Here is a 17215-nt window from a genome sequence, read left to right as displayed (position 1 = left end):
AGGGCACGGATGTTGTTTGGGTCTTTATTTTTAAACCTCTCCTTGAAAGTGGCTGGCCGCAGTGTAGGCATGAGCAAGTTACCTTTGGCCATTTTCGACAAGTGGTGGGAATGAGAGCGAGGCCAAGGGGCACCCAGCCAGCAGGGGGCGCACGAGTTCTCCCTGGCCCTTCCCGCGCTCCGCTCCGCCCCGCCCCCCGCGCTCCGCCCCGCCCCCCGCGCCCTATGTCCCGCCCCCCGCGCCCTATATCCCGCCTCCGCGCGTCACCACGCATGTCTCCCCACCCACTTCCGCTTTGGGGAGCTGAGCGCTTGGTGCTTCCGGTGCTGCCGCGTGGGGCTTTTCGGTTTGGAAGCCGCCGCCATGGCGGTCTTTGCTGGCCCGGCCAAGCCGTTCCTGTCGCTAAACCCGCAGGAAGAGGCCAAGTTTCAGAAGGAGGTGGCGCAGGCACGTCGGCGCGCAACCCAGGTGAGCAGCCACCGCGGGTCGGTTGAGAGAGGAGGGGACAGACAGGTCCGCTACCTCCAGCGACCCCCAGGGTGGGCCGCAGACCTCATGAGCTTGAAGGCCAAGATCTCTGAGACCGAGAGGGTTATGCTGATAGGGAGATGGGATTTAGCGGTGTAGGCCTTAGGGCCCCGCTGTGGAAATACGGGGGAAGTAATTGGGATGATGCAAGAGGAGGGCCAGCTGTTGGGAATGGACTCTGATATTGCGATTCATTCTCCGGTTAGAGATGCCATTCCTCTGCTTTGCACCCGAATTTGGGAGGGTTGTTTGCCTGGTTGGTGATTTTGGAGGTCTTAAAAACACAAACTTTGCAGAGTTCCATTTACTGACTAGGGCTTCTGGCATCAGGTTTTATTTGCCTTGTTTTTTTTTTTTTTTTTTAAGCAAAAACACATGTTTGGAAAAGTTAAAAGTGCTTGTTATGGAAGGCAAGAGCATGATGACTGAGGTGCTGACAGGTTGGTGGACACTGTGAAACTGTCTCAAAATTGTTCGGTTAGGTGGTTGTGAGTCAACGGTGATGTGCAAGCAAAGTTGAAGGGCACATTTATGTGGAGTTTGACCAGAAGATTTGAAATGATGTGTTCAAAGATTTACTTGCCTATCCATTGGTTCATCGTGTAGTTGATTGAGCGTTTCCAGTGTTCTGGGTGCTGCAGTACAGGCTAAGACAATCCACCCCTTGACCATTGTCCTCCTGATGAGGTAGACACCTAATTTTTCAGTTACTATTATGTAAGTGAAAATACGAGGAAGGTTTTTGATCTTTTGTCTTGTACTGAGAGAGAGGGGTTTTGCAGGTTGTGTTGCAGTGTGATTTTTTTTTTTTTTTTTTTAATTAACATTCGCATGTACCTGGTCTATATGTCTTCAGCGACAGGAGAAAGAAAAACTGACTCCTGGAGTAATCTATGTGGGCCACTTACCTCCAGCGCTTTACGAAACCCAGATCCGGGCATATTTCTCCCAGTTTGGCACTGTTACAAAATTCAGACTGTCCAGAAGTAAACGGGTAAGACTAAATTAGATTGTTTCGTTTCTTACAAGTATATGAGATTTGACAGTTTATAAGAGTGATCATATATTGTTTGTCACAGTTCATTTCAGATAAGGGGGTGGGTAAGATTTCGAACCTGAAACTGTGTTAATCAGTGTTAATGTATGTTTGTTTTACTATTAAAATTGTCCCAAATCTTCAAATTAAATTGATAATCCTGGTAAATGAGTCATACTTATTCTGTGGCTACTAAGCCAGGAATAGATGAACTTCTGTTTGAGAAGCAATTACGAACATCTTGTATTAGCTTCTGGCACAGGCATCCATGTAATAGCAGAGGTTTGTGTAGTGTTAGTTAAGAACAAGGTTATTGAAGCCAGACCATGTAGGTTTGAGCCCTGGCTTTACAGGTCACTAGTTATGTGACCTTAGAAAAATTATGTAATTTCTCTATGTTTCAGTTTTCTGGTCTGTAAAATATGAAGAAAATACTATCCACCTTGTAGGAGAACATAATCAAAGATTAAACAATGTTACAAATACAAAGTTCTTAGAACAATACCTGAAAACAGTAAACCCTTTATAAATGTTACTGTTACACTGAACCTACCTCCTACTGAAGAAAACGTTTGTATGGTTGGTTTCCGAAGTAGAAGAATGGCCACTTTATTTTCTTACCTGCATGCATCCAGTTTTGGTTGTAACCATAGACCTCTCACTGTTGGAATCTGTTTTTTCTTGATACAGTTTTCCCACATTTTATCAAAGTTGAATTTTATATTTGATTTGCTATGTGAGGAGATAGGGTATGCATCCATCATGTGCTAGTTATCATAAAATCACAGATATTAATGTTGTCAAAGCAACATGTTAGCATTGAAGAGAATTTTAGATTTAAAATGCCCTAGTATCTCTTCCATCCTAACCAAAATAACATTTTGTCTGTATTCCTTCCCTTGTTTTTCCATTTCCCTATTTATAATGGTTGCTTATTATGTGGGTGAGATATTTTACACATCCTGAAGTCTGCTAGAGTATTTAGTGTCTGTTTGGTAATCCGCCATTCACTTTTTTCAAATATCAACTTGATCTCATACTTGTTTCAGATATTTGTTCTTTAAGAAATAAATTATAGGTAGATTTGAGGTCCCTTTTGTACTCTTCCCAATCCTCTTCATTTTCTCCCCATGTCCAGGGACTTAGTATTCGTGAATCCAGTGCTCTTCATTACTCTGTGTTTTAAATTTTTACGATGTGTTCGTGTATGAATGAATATATGTTGTATATTTAAATCAACATTTTATTGTTCTTTAACTGAATTTTTTCATTAACAATCTATTTAGAATTTTATCCATGAAACATTTATTGTCGTTGCTATGTTCCTTTGCTTGAATATATTAAAGTTTATCCATCTTCTTATTGAATATTAGAGTTTGAATTTTGTTTGGGGGGGTTGTTTGTTTACAATTTTTGTGTTATCGGTGAATCTGCTAGGAACATTTCTTTGTGCGGGTATAGGCATACTCTTCTGGAATAGTAAATTCTGGGGGTGCCTGCATGGCTCAGTTGGTTAAGCATCTGCCTTTGGCTCAGGTCATGATCCCAGGGTCATGGGATCAAGCCCCATGCCTGGCTCCTTGCTCAGCAGGAAGCCTGCTTCTCCCTTTTCCCTGTGCTCCTGCTATGTCTCTCTCAAATAAAGTCTTTTTAAAAAATAAATGAATAAAATTCTGTGGACTTTGGATCCACTATAAGAAATGTTTTATAGCACAAGCCTGCACACACATATATGTATGTAAAGATAATTGAAAAAAGTCATAAGGCGGTACTTAACCTTTCTATTTAGTTTTTTTTAATGCTTTTCTGGCCCACTGAATTGATTTTGTTGCCTTCTTAAAGGTCACAGAGTTTGAAAACTACTGCTTTACAGAATATCCTCATCCTCAGAGTCACTGAGTATAGAATGATCATGGTTTCTGTATCTGCCTTACTCTTGTGACATTTGTATCATTATGTGTATGTTGGCCATTGAACTCCCATCTTCTATGAATTGCCTGTTCACATGTTTTCCCTTTCTTATTGTTGTCTTTTCTGAAAACTTTTTTTCTGCATTTTCTGGGATGTTATTTTGTAAATGTTTTCCCAGATTACAGTATAGCCATTGTTTTCCTCAGTTTTGTATTTGGAAAATGTTGCAAGGCTACAGGCAGGTAGAAAGAACATTGTGAACATCCCTGCCCCTCGCCTGGATTCACGTGTTACTAACATCCTGACACATTACCTTCATCTCTCTACTTGTCCTCTAGAACACTTCACTGTTTTGCTGAGCCTTTTGAAGAAAGTGATAGTCATAATACTTTAACACTAAATACTTCATCATAAATTTAAGAATAGGACATTGTCTATGTAACAACAGTATAGTAATTTATAATATACTATCCCTCTGCATACATCCTCAGTAGTCCCAAAATGTCTTTAGTTATTCTCTACAGATTCTGGAATCCAGTCGAGGTTCATGCATTGTATTTGGTTCTAGCTCTTCAGCCTATCTAGAACAATCTTCTTGCCCATTTTTGCTTAATTGTTTTGCTTTTCTTGACATTGGCGTTTTTGAAGAGTTCAGGTCAGTTGTCTTATAGAAAGCTTGCTGCTTAAGGAGATGCACTAAAATTTACCATGTCCAGCATTGCTGTTGCATAATAAAGGTGCCATTTTCCCCCTCTCACCCCAGTTTTGACTGTTAGCTCAGTACTTTCAGCATTCTGGGATTACCAGGTGAAATAGGTAAAAGTGTTTGGAATTTTTTTTTTTAATCTCTATACCCAACATGGGACTCAAATTTAACAACCCCTGAGATTAAGAGCCATGTGCTCTATCAACTGAGCCAGCCAGGTGGTCCTGGCTTTTGGTTTTGATTTTGGTTTTTTGTTTCTTTTTTTAGTCACTTGATGTGTATTTTTAAATCCCTTCTCAGAAGGTTTATGTCAGTTAATTATATGGTACAGTAAGTTGAGTATCACAGTGTGTCTCTTCTACTCCACCATCTTTCCCCTCCCTATTAAGAGAGAGGAGTATAAAGAATTTTCGGGCATACGGATTTTTACCAAAATCCTCTTGTTGCAGATAACTAAACAGTGGGCGTGTCCAGGTTACTAGTTAGTACTGTTGGCGCTAGAAATGAGCCTTCTGATCATTGGGTGGTTTCCTGTTTCCATAATTTGTATTCCCAGTTTTGATCCAGACCCAAAGATATGCTTAAATGTAAAATTGTGAAAGATTCCCATTATTACTAATAATTAGAACCGCAGGGTGGAAATATTTGTTTTTCCTACCCTCCTAGGTTTTCTGGCTGGGACCCTGTAAACTTAATGTCCTGCTTTCAGGCAAATGGAGGAGGGCAAAGGGCTTTTTTGTTGTTTACTACTTCCGGTTGCTTTCAGCTTAAAGCAATCCTTATGCCAAGGTGGAATATTTGGGGATGGCATATTCTGCCACTCTACAGGAACATTTGTGCTCTTGACAGACTATGTATAGAGCACTTATGAATTATTTCTTCATAGCAACCCTGTGAGAGTGATTATTTTGTCCCCATTTAATAGAATGAAAAACTGAGGTTTATTGTTACTTACCTAATTGTCACAGCTGCATTCCAAACTTGGGCATTTGGACGCTAGAACCATGCTCTTTTTTTTTTTTTTTTTTTTTTTTAATTTTTTTTTTTATTTATTTATTGGACAGAGAGAGATCACAAGTAGGCAGAGAGGCAGGCAGAGAGATTGAGAGGGAAGCAGGCTCCCTGCCGAGCAGAGAGCCCGATGCGGGACTCGATCTCAGGACCCTGAGATCATGTCCTGAGCCGAAGTCAGCGGCTTAAATCACTGAGCCGCCCAGGCACCCCTAGAACCCATGCTCTTATTACTAAGGTGAAAAAACCCACTATGTTGTGCTGAGGGCAGAAATCTAGGACATGTATTTCAGAAGATGTTGACAGCATCCCTTTGCCATCAGTTATGAAGATGATCAGTCATTAGTAAACATGAAAATGAACATGTTATTTTATTGATTAGCTTGGCAACACTGAGGACTTAGTTTCTTTCCAGTTCTTATATATAAAGTGAGCATTAGATGACCTGGATTGTTTGCAAAACATCACACTATCCGCTGGGCATTGTTAATACATGAATGAAATGACTATCAGTGAAATTGGTAATGAGTAAAGGACTGTGGGCCTTACCAGATGTGATAAATTACCTTACCAGATGTGGGCCTTACCTTCATGTGGTAAATTCCAGCTGCACCGGTAATGTATTTATCATGTAATCAAAATTCTAGGAATACCTCAAAATCAGTGCATGTCCTGCCTATTTTGGATCTTTTCTTTCTAATATATTTCATTTTCACATAATCTTTACACCCAGTGTGGAGCTCCAATTCAAAATCCCAAGATCAAGAGTTGCATGCTGTACTGACTGAGCCAGCCAGGCACCCCACGTCTTATCTTTTCCCATAACAGCCCCTGCACAGTGCATTGAAGTTAGAATAATGTTACTCAGTAATGGGGCTAATGTACATTATTTAAATTAATGACATTTTAGGACTTTAATTATTAGAATTAATCATTCTACTTTTTGTGGTGGGTTTCCCATTGCAGACTGGAAATAGTAAAGGCTATGCCTTTGTGGAGTTTGCATCTGAAGATGTTGCCAAGATAGTTGCTGACACGATGAACAACTACCTTTTTGGTGAAAGACTCTTAAAGTGTAAGTGCTTTTCTCTTACCCATGGGATTGTGTGGTTGCCTGCTGCTGGTGCATGGTTCTGCTGAGAAGGACAGATTGCTTCGCTCCTTGGATGTCCGACTTCATCTCTGGGATGATTCTCCTAAGTATTTAAGTGCAAGGATATGAGCACATTTTCTAGAATTTTAAAACCTTCCAGAGTGAGAGCCGTTTTAACGCTAAGATGGAATTTGGACAAGTTACTACATTGGCAGAGCAACTGACCCATCTCTAATGGGATCTGGAAGGCTTCCCTAAGGAGTTATCATTTCGGTTGAAACCTGAAGATTAGATAGGAGTGAGCCAGGGGAAGGGAATTATCATCCCTGGCTTAATGGGACAGCTAAAAAACCAGAGCTGACTAACTGTACTTAGTTGCCTGTGAAGGAATGTGAGGACAATAGGAGATAGAGGAGGTCAGGTTACTGAAGGCCTTAAAAATCTGGGAGTTGATAGGGGCGCCTTGGTGGCTCAGTCGTTGAGTGTCTGCCTGGGATTGAGCCCCACATCTGTCTCCCTGCTCAATCGGAGGCCTGCTTCTCCCTCTCCCACTCCCCCTGCTTGTGTTCGCTCTCTCGCTGTCTCTCTCCGTCAAATAAATAAAGTCTTAAAAAAATCTGGGAGATGAGAATATATCCTGAGGGCAGTGGGAAGGCACCAATAGATTCTACATAGGATAACATTAAAGCCAAGAAATCACATTTGAGACTCCATCTAAATGACATTGGCTGCAGCTCTTGCACAGGAGAAACTATGAGGAGTAGAGGGGAGACAACATCAGCTTAGTTGATCCTACAGAAAGTGGAGCTTCCCTGTCTGTAGCTCGGTGCCTCTGGAGGCAGAGTTAACTTTTGGCTTCTCTGTGCTGATGGTGGAGTGTGTAACCATACCAGGTGTCCAAGCCACAGACCTCTGTTCACGTAGCTGATGAGCTGCCCAAATAACATCTCTCTCTCTGTTCCTGTTGCTGTGACAGAATCCCAGTGGCCTCATGAGGTCATGGGTTCATTTCACACATCGAAAGCATGGCTTTGCCAGGAGGAAATGAGCCAAGTAGGTGGCCTAAAATGTGTCAGGGGACCACATCGGTAGGATCAGTGCTGTGCTATATCTGACTTGGAAAGATCACAAAAAATGTTCTGAACCCTGATACGACTTCAGATGGAAGAATAGCCTCATTGTCCTTTTTTTTTTTTTTCCCCCTGAATGGAAGTAGTGTATTTTGGAGGTGAGCCCAGGAAAATACAGGTAGGGAGTAGAGAAGTGAGAGAAGGAAGTCGTTGAGGGTGTGTTAGCAAGCACATTACCTCTTGGGCAGCTGGGCTCCATCCTGCCGGGTAACACAGGGAGACAGAATTATTCCATCTGACAGGCAAGGAACTAGGGTATTAATCTACCAACTCCCCATCCGTCATTGGTTGAGGGTTGATGCAAGTGTTTAGGCCTGCCTTGCCCATGGTCGCGGTGTACTTCCATAGCCTGAAAAGGGCCCCAAAGCAGAGAGGTAGAGATAAGTGGTAAGCTAGCCGAGTCCTAGAGAGGTACGCAGAGATGAGGTGGAAGGTGATTCCTTGTGCTACAGCAGGTCGCACAGCCTGAGATCCTGCTAGCTAGCTTCTCAAGGTCTTGACACCACCAAGACATTCCTTTATATACAACTCATCTTGTTCATTGACGTATTTCTAGCTCCTGGAACAGTTCTTGGCATTTTTTAAGTAGATACTTAATAATAATTGTTGGCTCTATGCCTTTCTTTTAGGTCGCAATTTATTGTTTCAGTCTTCTCCATGTAAACGGGAGACATGATCTTGATGGTGTTGGGCGGGGGGTGCGGGTTGATACTGGTGAAAACTTCAAAATCTTCTCTCTGCCACTTGGTTGAAAACTTCTTTCTTTTAAATGTAGGTCATTTTATACCACCTGAAAAAGTACACGAAGAACTTTTTAGAGAGTGGCATGTTCCATTTAAAAAGCCATCATATCCAGCAGTGAAACGGTATAATCAGAATCGGACCCTTCTTCAAAAGCTACAGATGGAGGAGCGATTTAAAAAGAAGGAAAAATTACTCAGGAAGAAATTAGCTAAAAAAGGAATTGATTATGATTTTCCTTCACTGGTAAATACTGCTTCCCAAAGTGTTTTTTGTATTTTTTCTTGGGGATGGGCTTTGTACCTCATTAGCTATAAAACATATTTACGGTTTTATACATAAAGTGTCTAGCCCAGTGTTCATCATGTGCTAGGCCTTGCCTAAATTTTTGAAACACTGCATTGTAGGTTCTTTTTTCCCCCACTAAAGATTTTACTTATTTATTTTAGAGAGTGTGCACAGAAGGTGCGGGGTGGAGGGGATGAAAAGCAGATGCCCTGCTGAGCAGGGAGCTCAGTTTCGGGATCCCAAGATCGTGACCTGAGCTGGAGGCAAATGCTTAACCTGCGTTCCCGTTACACACCTGCACTGTAGGTCCTTTCTAAAAGAGCAGATCCTATGATCTCCATTATACAGAAGAGGAAGCTCTTGAAAGGAATTAGCTTAGAGTGCCTGGTGGCTCAGTTGGTTATCCACCAACAACCCATGGGAACCATGTGGGAGCTGGGATGATGAAGCTGGAAAACAGGCATTCGAGAAAGCTTCTCCAGTAGCCCATTTGCTGCTTTGTGTGAAAGCCCTGCTTCATGATCTAATCCTGAACTTGCCCAGATTGGGGCCTGCCTTTTCACATTCTTCTAGTACACATTTCTGATTCAGCTTTCTGTGTGGCCAGCTCCAGGTTTTGGCCCCACTTCAACCTCTGCAGCCGGTGCCCATTCCTTGGTTAGGCCCCTCTTTCCAGTTTTGCCCTTAAGATCGTGCGTTTTGCTTTTTAAATTGAAATGCTGTGTCATTTGAGGATAATTTACTGATAATATGTGTAAAGTTCTAATGGTAAGTTAAAAATGTAATTATGCAAGACTGCCAGTTCATTTTTTTTATGTTCATTTAAGATTTTACATAAAAAGGAGAAAAGAAATGCTTCAAACACTGGTCTTCAGAAATCTACAAATAGCCAGGTAAAATTTTATTTATTTGTCATATTACATGCCAGATACTAGGAAAAGATAAATGGGGAAATATATTCAGGACTACTATTGCTGATAAACATGCTGATTGATGAAGTCCCTTAAATTTTATTTAAGGTCTTATCGAAGAAGAAGAAGAGAAAGGTTTCAAAGGTTTCACATACTCCTACCACTCCTGAAAAGACTATGGATAGCCAGGTAAAATTGTCCTCAGTATTCTGCACATGAGATATTCTAAAAGTGATTTCAAAGAGGAAAAGCAGGGGCACCTGGCTGGCTTGGTCGGTGGATTTTGCAACTCTTAATCTCACGGCTGTGAGATTACCACATTGGGTGTAGAGATTACTTTTAAAATAAATAATTTTTTTAAAAAAGATTTTATTTGAGAGAGAGAACAACACAAGTTGTGGTAGGGGCAGAGAGAGAGGGAAAGCAAACACACACACACACACACACACACCCCCACCCACCCACCCATGTTGGGCTCAGTCAAGGACCCTGGGGGCAAAGGCAGACTCTTAACGGACAAGCCACCTGGGTGCCCCAGTAGATACTTTAAAAAAAAAAAGGAAAACCAGTTTGTGCTACTGTCACTTTACTAAAATTGCAGATTTTACCTTGTGATTGTTTTGGTAAATAATTACTAGTGATTTAGCAGATACAGTGAAGTTAGCAAAAGTTACTATGAGTTTACTGCATTGTTTCCCTTTCAGCAAAGTGACTGAGTCAGTAGGGAGAACTGAGGCCACTATCTTTATAAATGTAGCAAGTCTAGTTTTCTATCTAATAGCCTATAATGGAGTATATTGCGTGCAGCTGTATCACCGAAGGGGGTAAAGAAGCCTAAAATAATAGGGCAGGTGGGTGGGGGTAAACTCGTTCCTAATACCTTCCTATATTCCTGTGTTATAACCTTTTACTTGTTGAATCCAGGGCCCCACGCCAGTTTGTACGCCAACATTTTTGGAGAAACGGAAATCTGAAGTGGCTAAGATGAACGTTGATGAGAAAGATAATGAAATAGTTTTCAAACAGCCCATACCCAGTGTAAAAGAAGAAACACAAGAGACTCAGACACCTACACGTTCAAGAAAAAAAAGACGAAGGAAAAGCAATCAGTGATTCTGAATTTATTCTGTTTCTTCTGAAAAATGTGATTAATGTGAGGGCTAATTCTTTGTATTTAACTGGATGCAGTGGACTGCAACCATTGACAAAATTCTTAGAGGAAAAACTGTCAGTTCAAGGCCGTACGGAAGCCGTCAGTAGCTGGCTTACCTGCCCTTGCTGAGATGCGCGGGTGCCTAGCTTGCTGGAGCCAGGCTCACGCTGCCTCTTTGTCCTGGTCTGTAGTTTTCTTTGCAGATTTCATAGCTGTCTTTAGTTACTCTGCCTGGATAGAAAAGTCACCATTTAATGCAGCTGTCCTTGTTACCATCAAATAAAAAAAATAAAATCTTGACCATCTACATGGTTCTCTGTTGGGCGTGCACCTTTAACTCATAAGGGCATTTCAACGTTGTGTGCTTCAAACTGGAAGTTACATTACATGGAGAGAGAAGTACATGTGTGTGATTACTTTTACCATGTTAAGTTTTGACTTAGCAAGATTTAATAACCCATCGTTTCATGTCTGTATCATGGATGTGGGATTGTATTTCAAGAATCAGTGATCAGGGGCGCCTGGGTGGCTCAGTGAATTAAGCCGCTGCCTTCGGCTCAGGTCATGATCTCAGGGTCCTGGGATCGAGCCCCGCATCGGGCTCTCTGCTCTGCAGGGAGACTGCTTCCTCCTCTCTCTCTGCCTGCCTCTCTGCCTACTTGTGATCTCTCTCTCTGTCAAATAAATAAAATCTTTATAAAAAAAAAAAAAAAGAATCAGTGATCAGCAAATAAACTTTTTCTATGATTCGTTTGTATGCAGATGGGCCTTAGATGTCTTTTTTGTTTTTTTTAATTTACATTCTAGTGTAATTAACACACAGTGTTACATTAGTTTCAGGTGTACAATACAGCGATTCAGCACTACATACATCACCCAGTGCTTCTCACGGCAAGTGCCCTCTTTAATCCCCATCACCTGGTATTCTTCCTATCCACTCAGCCCCTTTCCTCTGGTAACCATTGGTTTGTTCTCTATTATTGAGAGTCTCTCATGGTTTGCCTCCTTTTTTTTCTCTATTTGCTTATTTGTATTGTTTCTTAAATTCCACATTTGAGTGAAATCATGTGGAATTTGTCATTCTCTTGACTGACCTTTATTTTAGCATAATACTCTTCTCTCCACCCATGTTGCAAATGGCCAGGTTTTGTTCTTTTTTTATGGCTCAGTAATATTCCGTTGTAAAGCCTGGGATGTCTTGAAGTAAAATAATAGGTTTTTGCCTACTCAACTATTTTAGTTTCTTTTTTCTTTTTTGTTTTTTTTTAAGATTGATTGATTGATTTGACAGATCACAAGTAGGCAGAGTGGCAGGCAGAGAGAGAGGAAGGGAAGCAGTCTCCTTGCTGAGAAGAGAGCCTGATGTGGGGCTCGATCCCCGGACCCTGGTATCATGACCTGAGCCAAAGGCAGAGGCTTTAACCCACTGACCTACCCAGGCGCCCCTATTTTTAAAATTTCTGAAAGTGGGTTAAAGCCTCTGCCTTCGGCTCAGGTCGTGATCCCAGGGTTCTGGGATCGAGCCCCGCATCGGGCTCTCTGCTCGGCAGGGGGCCTGCTTCCTCTCTCTCTCTGCCTGCCTCTCTGCCTACTTGTGATCTGTCAAATCAATCAATCAATCTTAAAAAAAAACAAAAAAGAATAGATAAATAAATAAAATAAATAAATAAATAAATAAAATCTTTAAAAAAAAAAGATTTATTTATTTGATAGAGATGACAAGTAGAGAGGCAGGCAGAGAGAGAGAGAGAGGAGGAAGCAGGCTCCCCACTGAGCAGAGAGCCCGATGTAGGGCCTGATCCTAGAACCCTGGAATCATGACCTGAGATAAAGGCAGAGGCTTAACCCACTCAACCACTCAGGCGCCCCAAAATTTCTGATACTCTTGTGTTTTCTTTTAGCTAATCTAGACTTATTAAAAATGCACATTACATTAGGGCGCCTGAGTGGCTCAGTGGATTAAGCCGCTGCCTTCAGCTCAGGTCATGATCTCAGGGTCCTGGGATCGAGCCCTGCGTCGGGCTCTCTGCTCCGCAGGGATATTGCTTCCTCTCTCTCTGCCTACTTGTGATCTCTCTGTCAAATGAATAAAATAAAATTAAAAAAAAAAAAAATGCACATTGCCACCGAACATTTTCTCCTCCAGTGTTTGTTAAATCTTTTAATAATGTACTGGACTGGGTGTCCTGATACAAAATATAAATGAGAATTTGTTTCAAGTGTACAAAGAGCAGATTTTACCTCTAGAATAGTACCTGACGTAGACTATGTTCAGTATGGGGACACCTGGGTAGCTCAGTCAGTTAAGTGTCTGCCTTCAGCTCAGGTCGTGATCCCAGGGTCCTGGGATTGAGTCACGTGTCAGGCTCCCTGCTCAGCAGGAAGCCTGCTTCTGCCTCTGCTCCTCTCCCTTGCTTGTGCACACGCACACTCTCTCTCTGGCAAATAAAATCTTTAAGAAAAAAAAAATATGTCCAGTATGTACTTGTTGAATGACTAAGTAACAACTTTCCCTTTTTGAACCTTTTCTCCACTTTGTGGATCTGGGTGTCCCTCTGGTTTCCCCTTCTGGGAAAGCACCAGGGAAGCGTGTCAGTGCAGCCTCACGTTTATCTCTGTGCAAAGAGCATATGCTCTCAAACTCACATGTCTGCGTAGCAAGGTAAGTTGAGTATTTCCCTCTTCCCAGCCCGCAACTCATCCGCCCCATGTAGGCGTGGTACCATTCATCATCACTTAATGTGTAAATTATTTTTTTTTAAAGATTTTATTTATTTATTTGACAGAGAGAGATCACAAGTAGGCAGAGAGGCAGGCAGAGAGAGAGGAGGAAGCAGGCTCCCGGCTGAGCAGAGAGCCCGATGCAGGACTTGATCCCAGGACCCTGAGATCATGACCTGAGCCGAAGGCAGCGGCTTAAACCACTGAGCCACCCAGGCGCCCCAATGTGTAAATTACTATTTTTAAGATTTTATTTATTTGACAGATGAGATCACAAGTAGGCAGAGAGAGAGAGAAGCAGGCTCCCTGCCGAGCAGAGAGCCCGATGCGGGGCTCGATCCCAGGACCCTGGGATCATGACCTGAGCTGAAGGCAGAGGCTTTAACCCACTGAGCCACACAGGTGCCCCTGTAAATTATTTCTTAAATGTGCCCTGGAGCTGGGGGGTGGATGTGATTCCATCTTTAACGTGTCATGGCCGTGGATATTTTTTATAAGAAATAGAGCTGAGGGGCGCCTGGGTGGCTCAGTGGTTTAAGCCACTGCCTTCGGCTCAGGTCATGATCTCAGGGTCCTGGGATCGAGTCCCGCGTCTGGCTCTCTGCTCTGAAGGGAGCCTGCTTCCCTCTCACTCTCTCTGCCTGCCTCTCTGCCTGCTTGTGATCTCTCTCTGTCAAATAAATAAATAAAATCTTAAAAAAAAAAGATTTAAAAAAAAAAAAGAAATAGAGCTGAAATTCTGTGGTTATAAAGAGTATCTTCAAGAAAATTCATCAGTGTGATGTGATTTTGATTTTTCAGATTTTGTAGTGAGAAAATCAGACTGGAATTGAGTGGAAAGTAAGTCTCTGCTAGCTAAATACAAAATTTTGTAGTGATATGACACAAATAAGGTAAAAAGAGGGTACATTTAAAGCTGCAATCAGGGGTACCTGGGTGGCTCAGTGGGTTAAGCCGCTGCCTTTGGCTCAGGTCATGATCTCAGGGTCCTGGGATTGAGTCCCGCATGGGGCTCTCTGCTCACCGGGGAGCCTGCTTCCCTCTCTCTCTCTCTCTGCCTGCCTCTCTATCTACTTATGATCTCTCTCTGTCAAATAAATAAAATCTTTAAAAAAAAAAAAAGCTGCAATCAGTATGACCATGACTGTAAAAAACACTGTTTTTTTAAATGGGAAATGTTTACACTTGAGTATGTAGAAACAAGTGTGTGTTGCTGTTAGATATAATCAGCAAAGAGCTAAAGGAAAAAAGGAATGAATCCACAGACAAGGTTCGATTAGAGTCCGATGTTTCAGGCTGTATTTACCATAGATAGGGTGGCAAGTGAGCAGACCAGTGAGAAGTGAGGTTTTCTATTGCCAGCAGCACTTGGAATAGAGTGCGACCATGTCCAAGCCAAATTGTCACTGTGACTGGAAACGAGCCCTGGCTGATAACGTGGCATGAGCTGGAAATCCAGGTCGGCTGTGCTTGTAGGTATTCTGAAGTCTTGCTGTCACAGAGGCCATCTCTTGTTCCAGAACTGACCCGGAGCGGTAATCCCCATGCAGTGACTGATGCAGGAGGCTGCTATCCTTTAACCTTAAGGGGTGTGTGTGTGTGTAGTTTTGTATATATATAATTTTTTCCACTCCATAAGCAGAAATGATTGCATGGCCCAAATTGAACTATGTCATGGGGCATCCTTTGGACCATCTGGTGGCTTATTGTCCCGTGGGCCAAGTCTGCTCTGCCTGTCGTGATTTTACATTTTTAAACGCTTGGAAAATCAAAATTCATAGCGAAAGAAAAATGCAAAACTTAGTGTTCCTAAATATAGGTTTATTGGAACACAGTCCCATTCATTTACAGGTTGTATATGGCTGCCTTTGTGCTGCGCGAGTTTTGCACGATAGAGGCCATCTGCGGTCCTCTGCTCAGCACAGCCCACAGCCCACGACTGTGCCACAAACTGCAATGACACACTCTCAGCTCGACCTACAAGGAATCCTTGGTAGATGCACTGGACTGCCCTCTACAGGAGACTCAAAAAGGGAAGGTCTGAAGAAATTCAAAAAAGAACCCGCCGTGCAAATTCCAGAGGGCCATGCCATGCTGGTGCATCTCTTGCTGATAGAATGGCCGAGAGGAATCCGAAACCCGAACTTAGGAAGGCTCAATGGCTGCCTGGGACACAAAAGAGGCCAACAAGCATCTAACGAGACAGCAGTGACTGCTGCTGGGGCTCCCACGAAGGTGGCACCTAAGCAAAAGATGGGGAAGCCTGTGAAGGTTTCTGTTCCCGGAGTCACTGGCAAACGCTGAGTTGGCAGATCAGATTTTTAAATAAATGTCTATTAAAAGAATACAGTATGTGTTGACATTACCAGACTAAGCACTATTACAGTAGTGCTTAGGAAAGCAACAGGCAGAGAGTTAGAATATTCTGGATGGAGTATCTCAGGATGTAACTGCTCATCCAAAAAATAAGCATGAGGTAGTAATTGAAGTCCCCAGATGGCTTATTTCTCAGCCCAGCAAGGAAAGCCCTTTACCAGCGAGGAGGTCATTAAATTGTGTTTGCAGCAGCTGGAGAAATGTGTCCAGATAAAATAAGCTTTTTATTTATTTATTAATAGAGAGTGGGGGGTGGGGAGGACAGAGGGAGAGAGAATATTTTGTTATTATTATTATTAACATACAATGTATTATTTCCCCAGGGGTACCGGCCTGTGAATCATCAGGCTTACAGATTACACAGCACTCACCACAGCACATACCCTCCCCAATGTCCATCACCCAGCCACCCCATCCCCCTACATTAAGTGGGTTCCATGCTCAGTGTGGAGCCCAATAGGCTCGATCTCACAACCCTGACATTATGACCTGAGCTAACATCAAGAGTCGGACACTTAACTGACTGAACCACCCAGGCGCCCCTAAAATAAGCTTTTTAAAACTATTGGCCTTGGGGCGCCTGGGTGGCTCAGCGGGTTAAAGCCTCTGCATTCGGCTCAGGTCATGATCCCAGGGTCCTGGGATCAAGCCCCGCATCGGGCTCTCTGCTTGGCTGGGAGCCTGCTTCCTCCTCTCTCTCTCTCTCTCTGCCTGCCTCTCTGCCTACTTGTAATCTCTATCTGTCAAAAAAATAAATCTTAAAACAAAAAAAAAAAAAAAAACTATTGGCCTTTTGGGGCAGCTGGAGGACTCAGTCCATAGAGCATGTGACTCTTGATCTTGGGCTCGTGAAGTCAAACCCCACGTTGGATATAGAGTTTAGTTAAATACATAAATACAAGCATACATACTATCGGTCTTTCAGTGAGAACAGTTGCATGAAGAATTAAGGAAGCAACATCATGTAGTCCATTTAAAAATAAGGCAAATGATGTTGAACATTTTTCCTTAGCTCTTGATGACTTAACAGATGTTACTTATAACTGCTTGGTTGATTATTCAGCAAGTCAATGCGAAGTTTGAAGTACATCCCCGTTTGCCCAGAACATTTCTGGTTTCAACACTGGAAGTCCCATGTTGCAGGAACCTTCCTGGTTCCAGGCTAAGTGGGATGGTTCGTCATCCTAGAAACGACTGAAGAATTAGATACTATGAGTAGTCAGTGTGGAGCAACTACAAACAAAAATATTTTGAAAGTTGAGGAAAAAAAACTTAGTACTATCTGAAGTGGAATCTTCCAAGATGTGCCACAACCAATGGTGGTGAAACTATGTGTGGGACAGAAAAGGCTTCACTGGACAAATACACAGTTTGCGAAACTATAAGGTGTTTAAAGCCTATTCACTGCAGTATCCATCAGCAGGTAGTCGTCAGAAAATATGTGAACCTGGGGCACCTGGGTGGCTCAGGGGTTAACATGATCTCAGGGACCTGGGATCGAGCCCCGCACCTGGGATCGAGCCCCGCATCGGGCTCTCTGCTCAGCGGGGAGCCTGCTTCCCCCCTTTCTCTCTGCCTACTTGTGATTTCTCTCTGTCAAATAAATAAAT

The 17215-nt window shown here is 42.6% G+C and overlaps 1 protein-coding gene across 1 annotated transcript; it reads left to right on the top strand.

Moving 5' to 3' along the window:
- The first annotated feature begins 311 nt into the window (after nt 1-311).
- Nucleotides 312-10808, top strand: NIFK (nucleolar protein interacting with the FHA domain of MKI67). The gene is made up of 7 exons (XM_046017972.1): nt 312-468; nt 1385-1522; nt 6159-6267; nt 8191-8402; nt 9272-9337; nt 9464-9544; nt 10280-10808. Exons 1-7 carry the CDS (start codon nt 364-366, stop codon nt 10466-10468), a joined length of 900 nt encoding a protein of 299 aa, XP_045873928.1. The 5' UTR covers nt 312-363; the 3' UTR covers nt 10469-10808.
- Nucleotides 10809-17215: the final 6407 nt, after the last annotated feature.

Source organism: Meles meles, chromosome 9 (assembly GCF_922984935.1).
Source record: "Meles meles chromosome 9, mMelMel3.1 paternal haplotype, whole genome shotgun sequence".
In the NCBI taxonomy this organism is placed as follows: domain Eukaryota; kingdom Metazoa; phylum Chordata; class Mammalia; order Carnivora; family Mustelidae; genus Meles; species Meles meles.
This window is presented reverse-complemented; position numbering and strand designations above follow the sequence as displayed.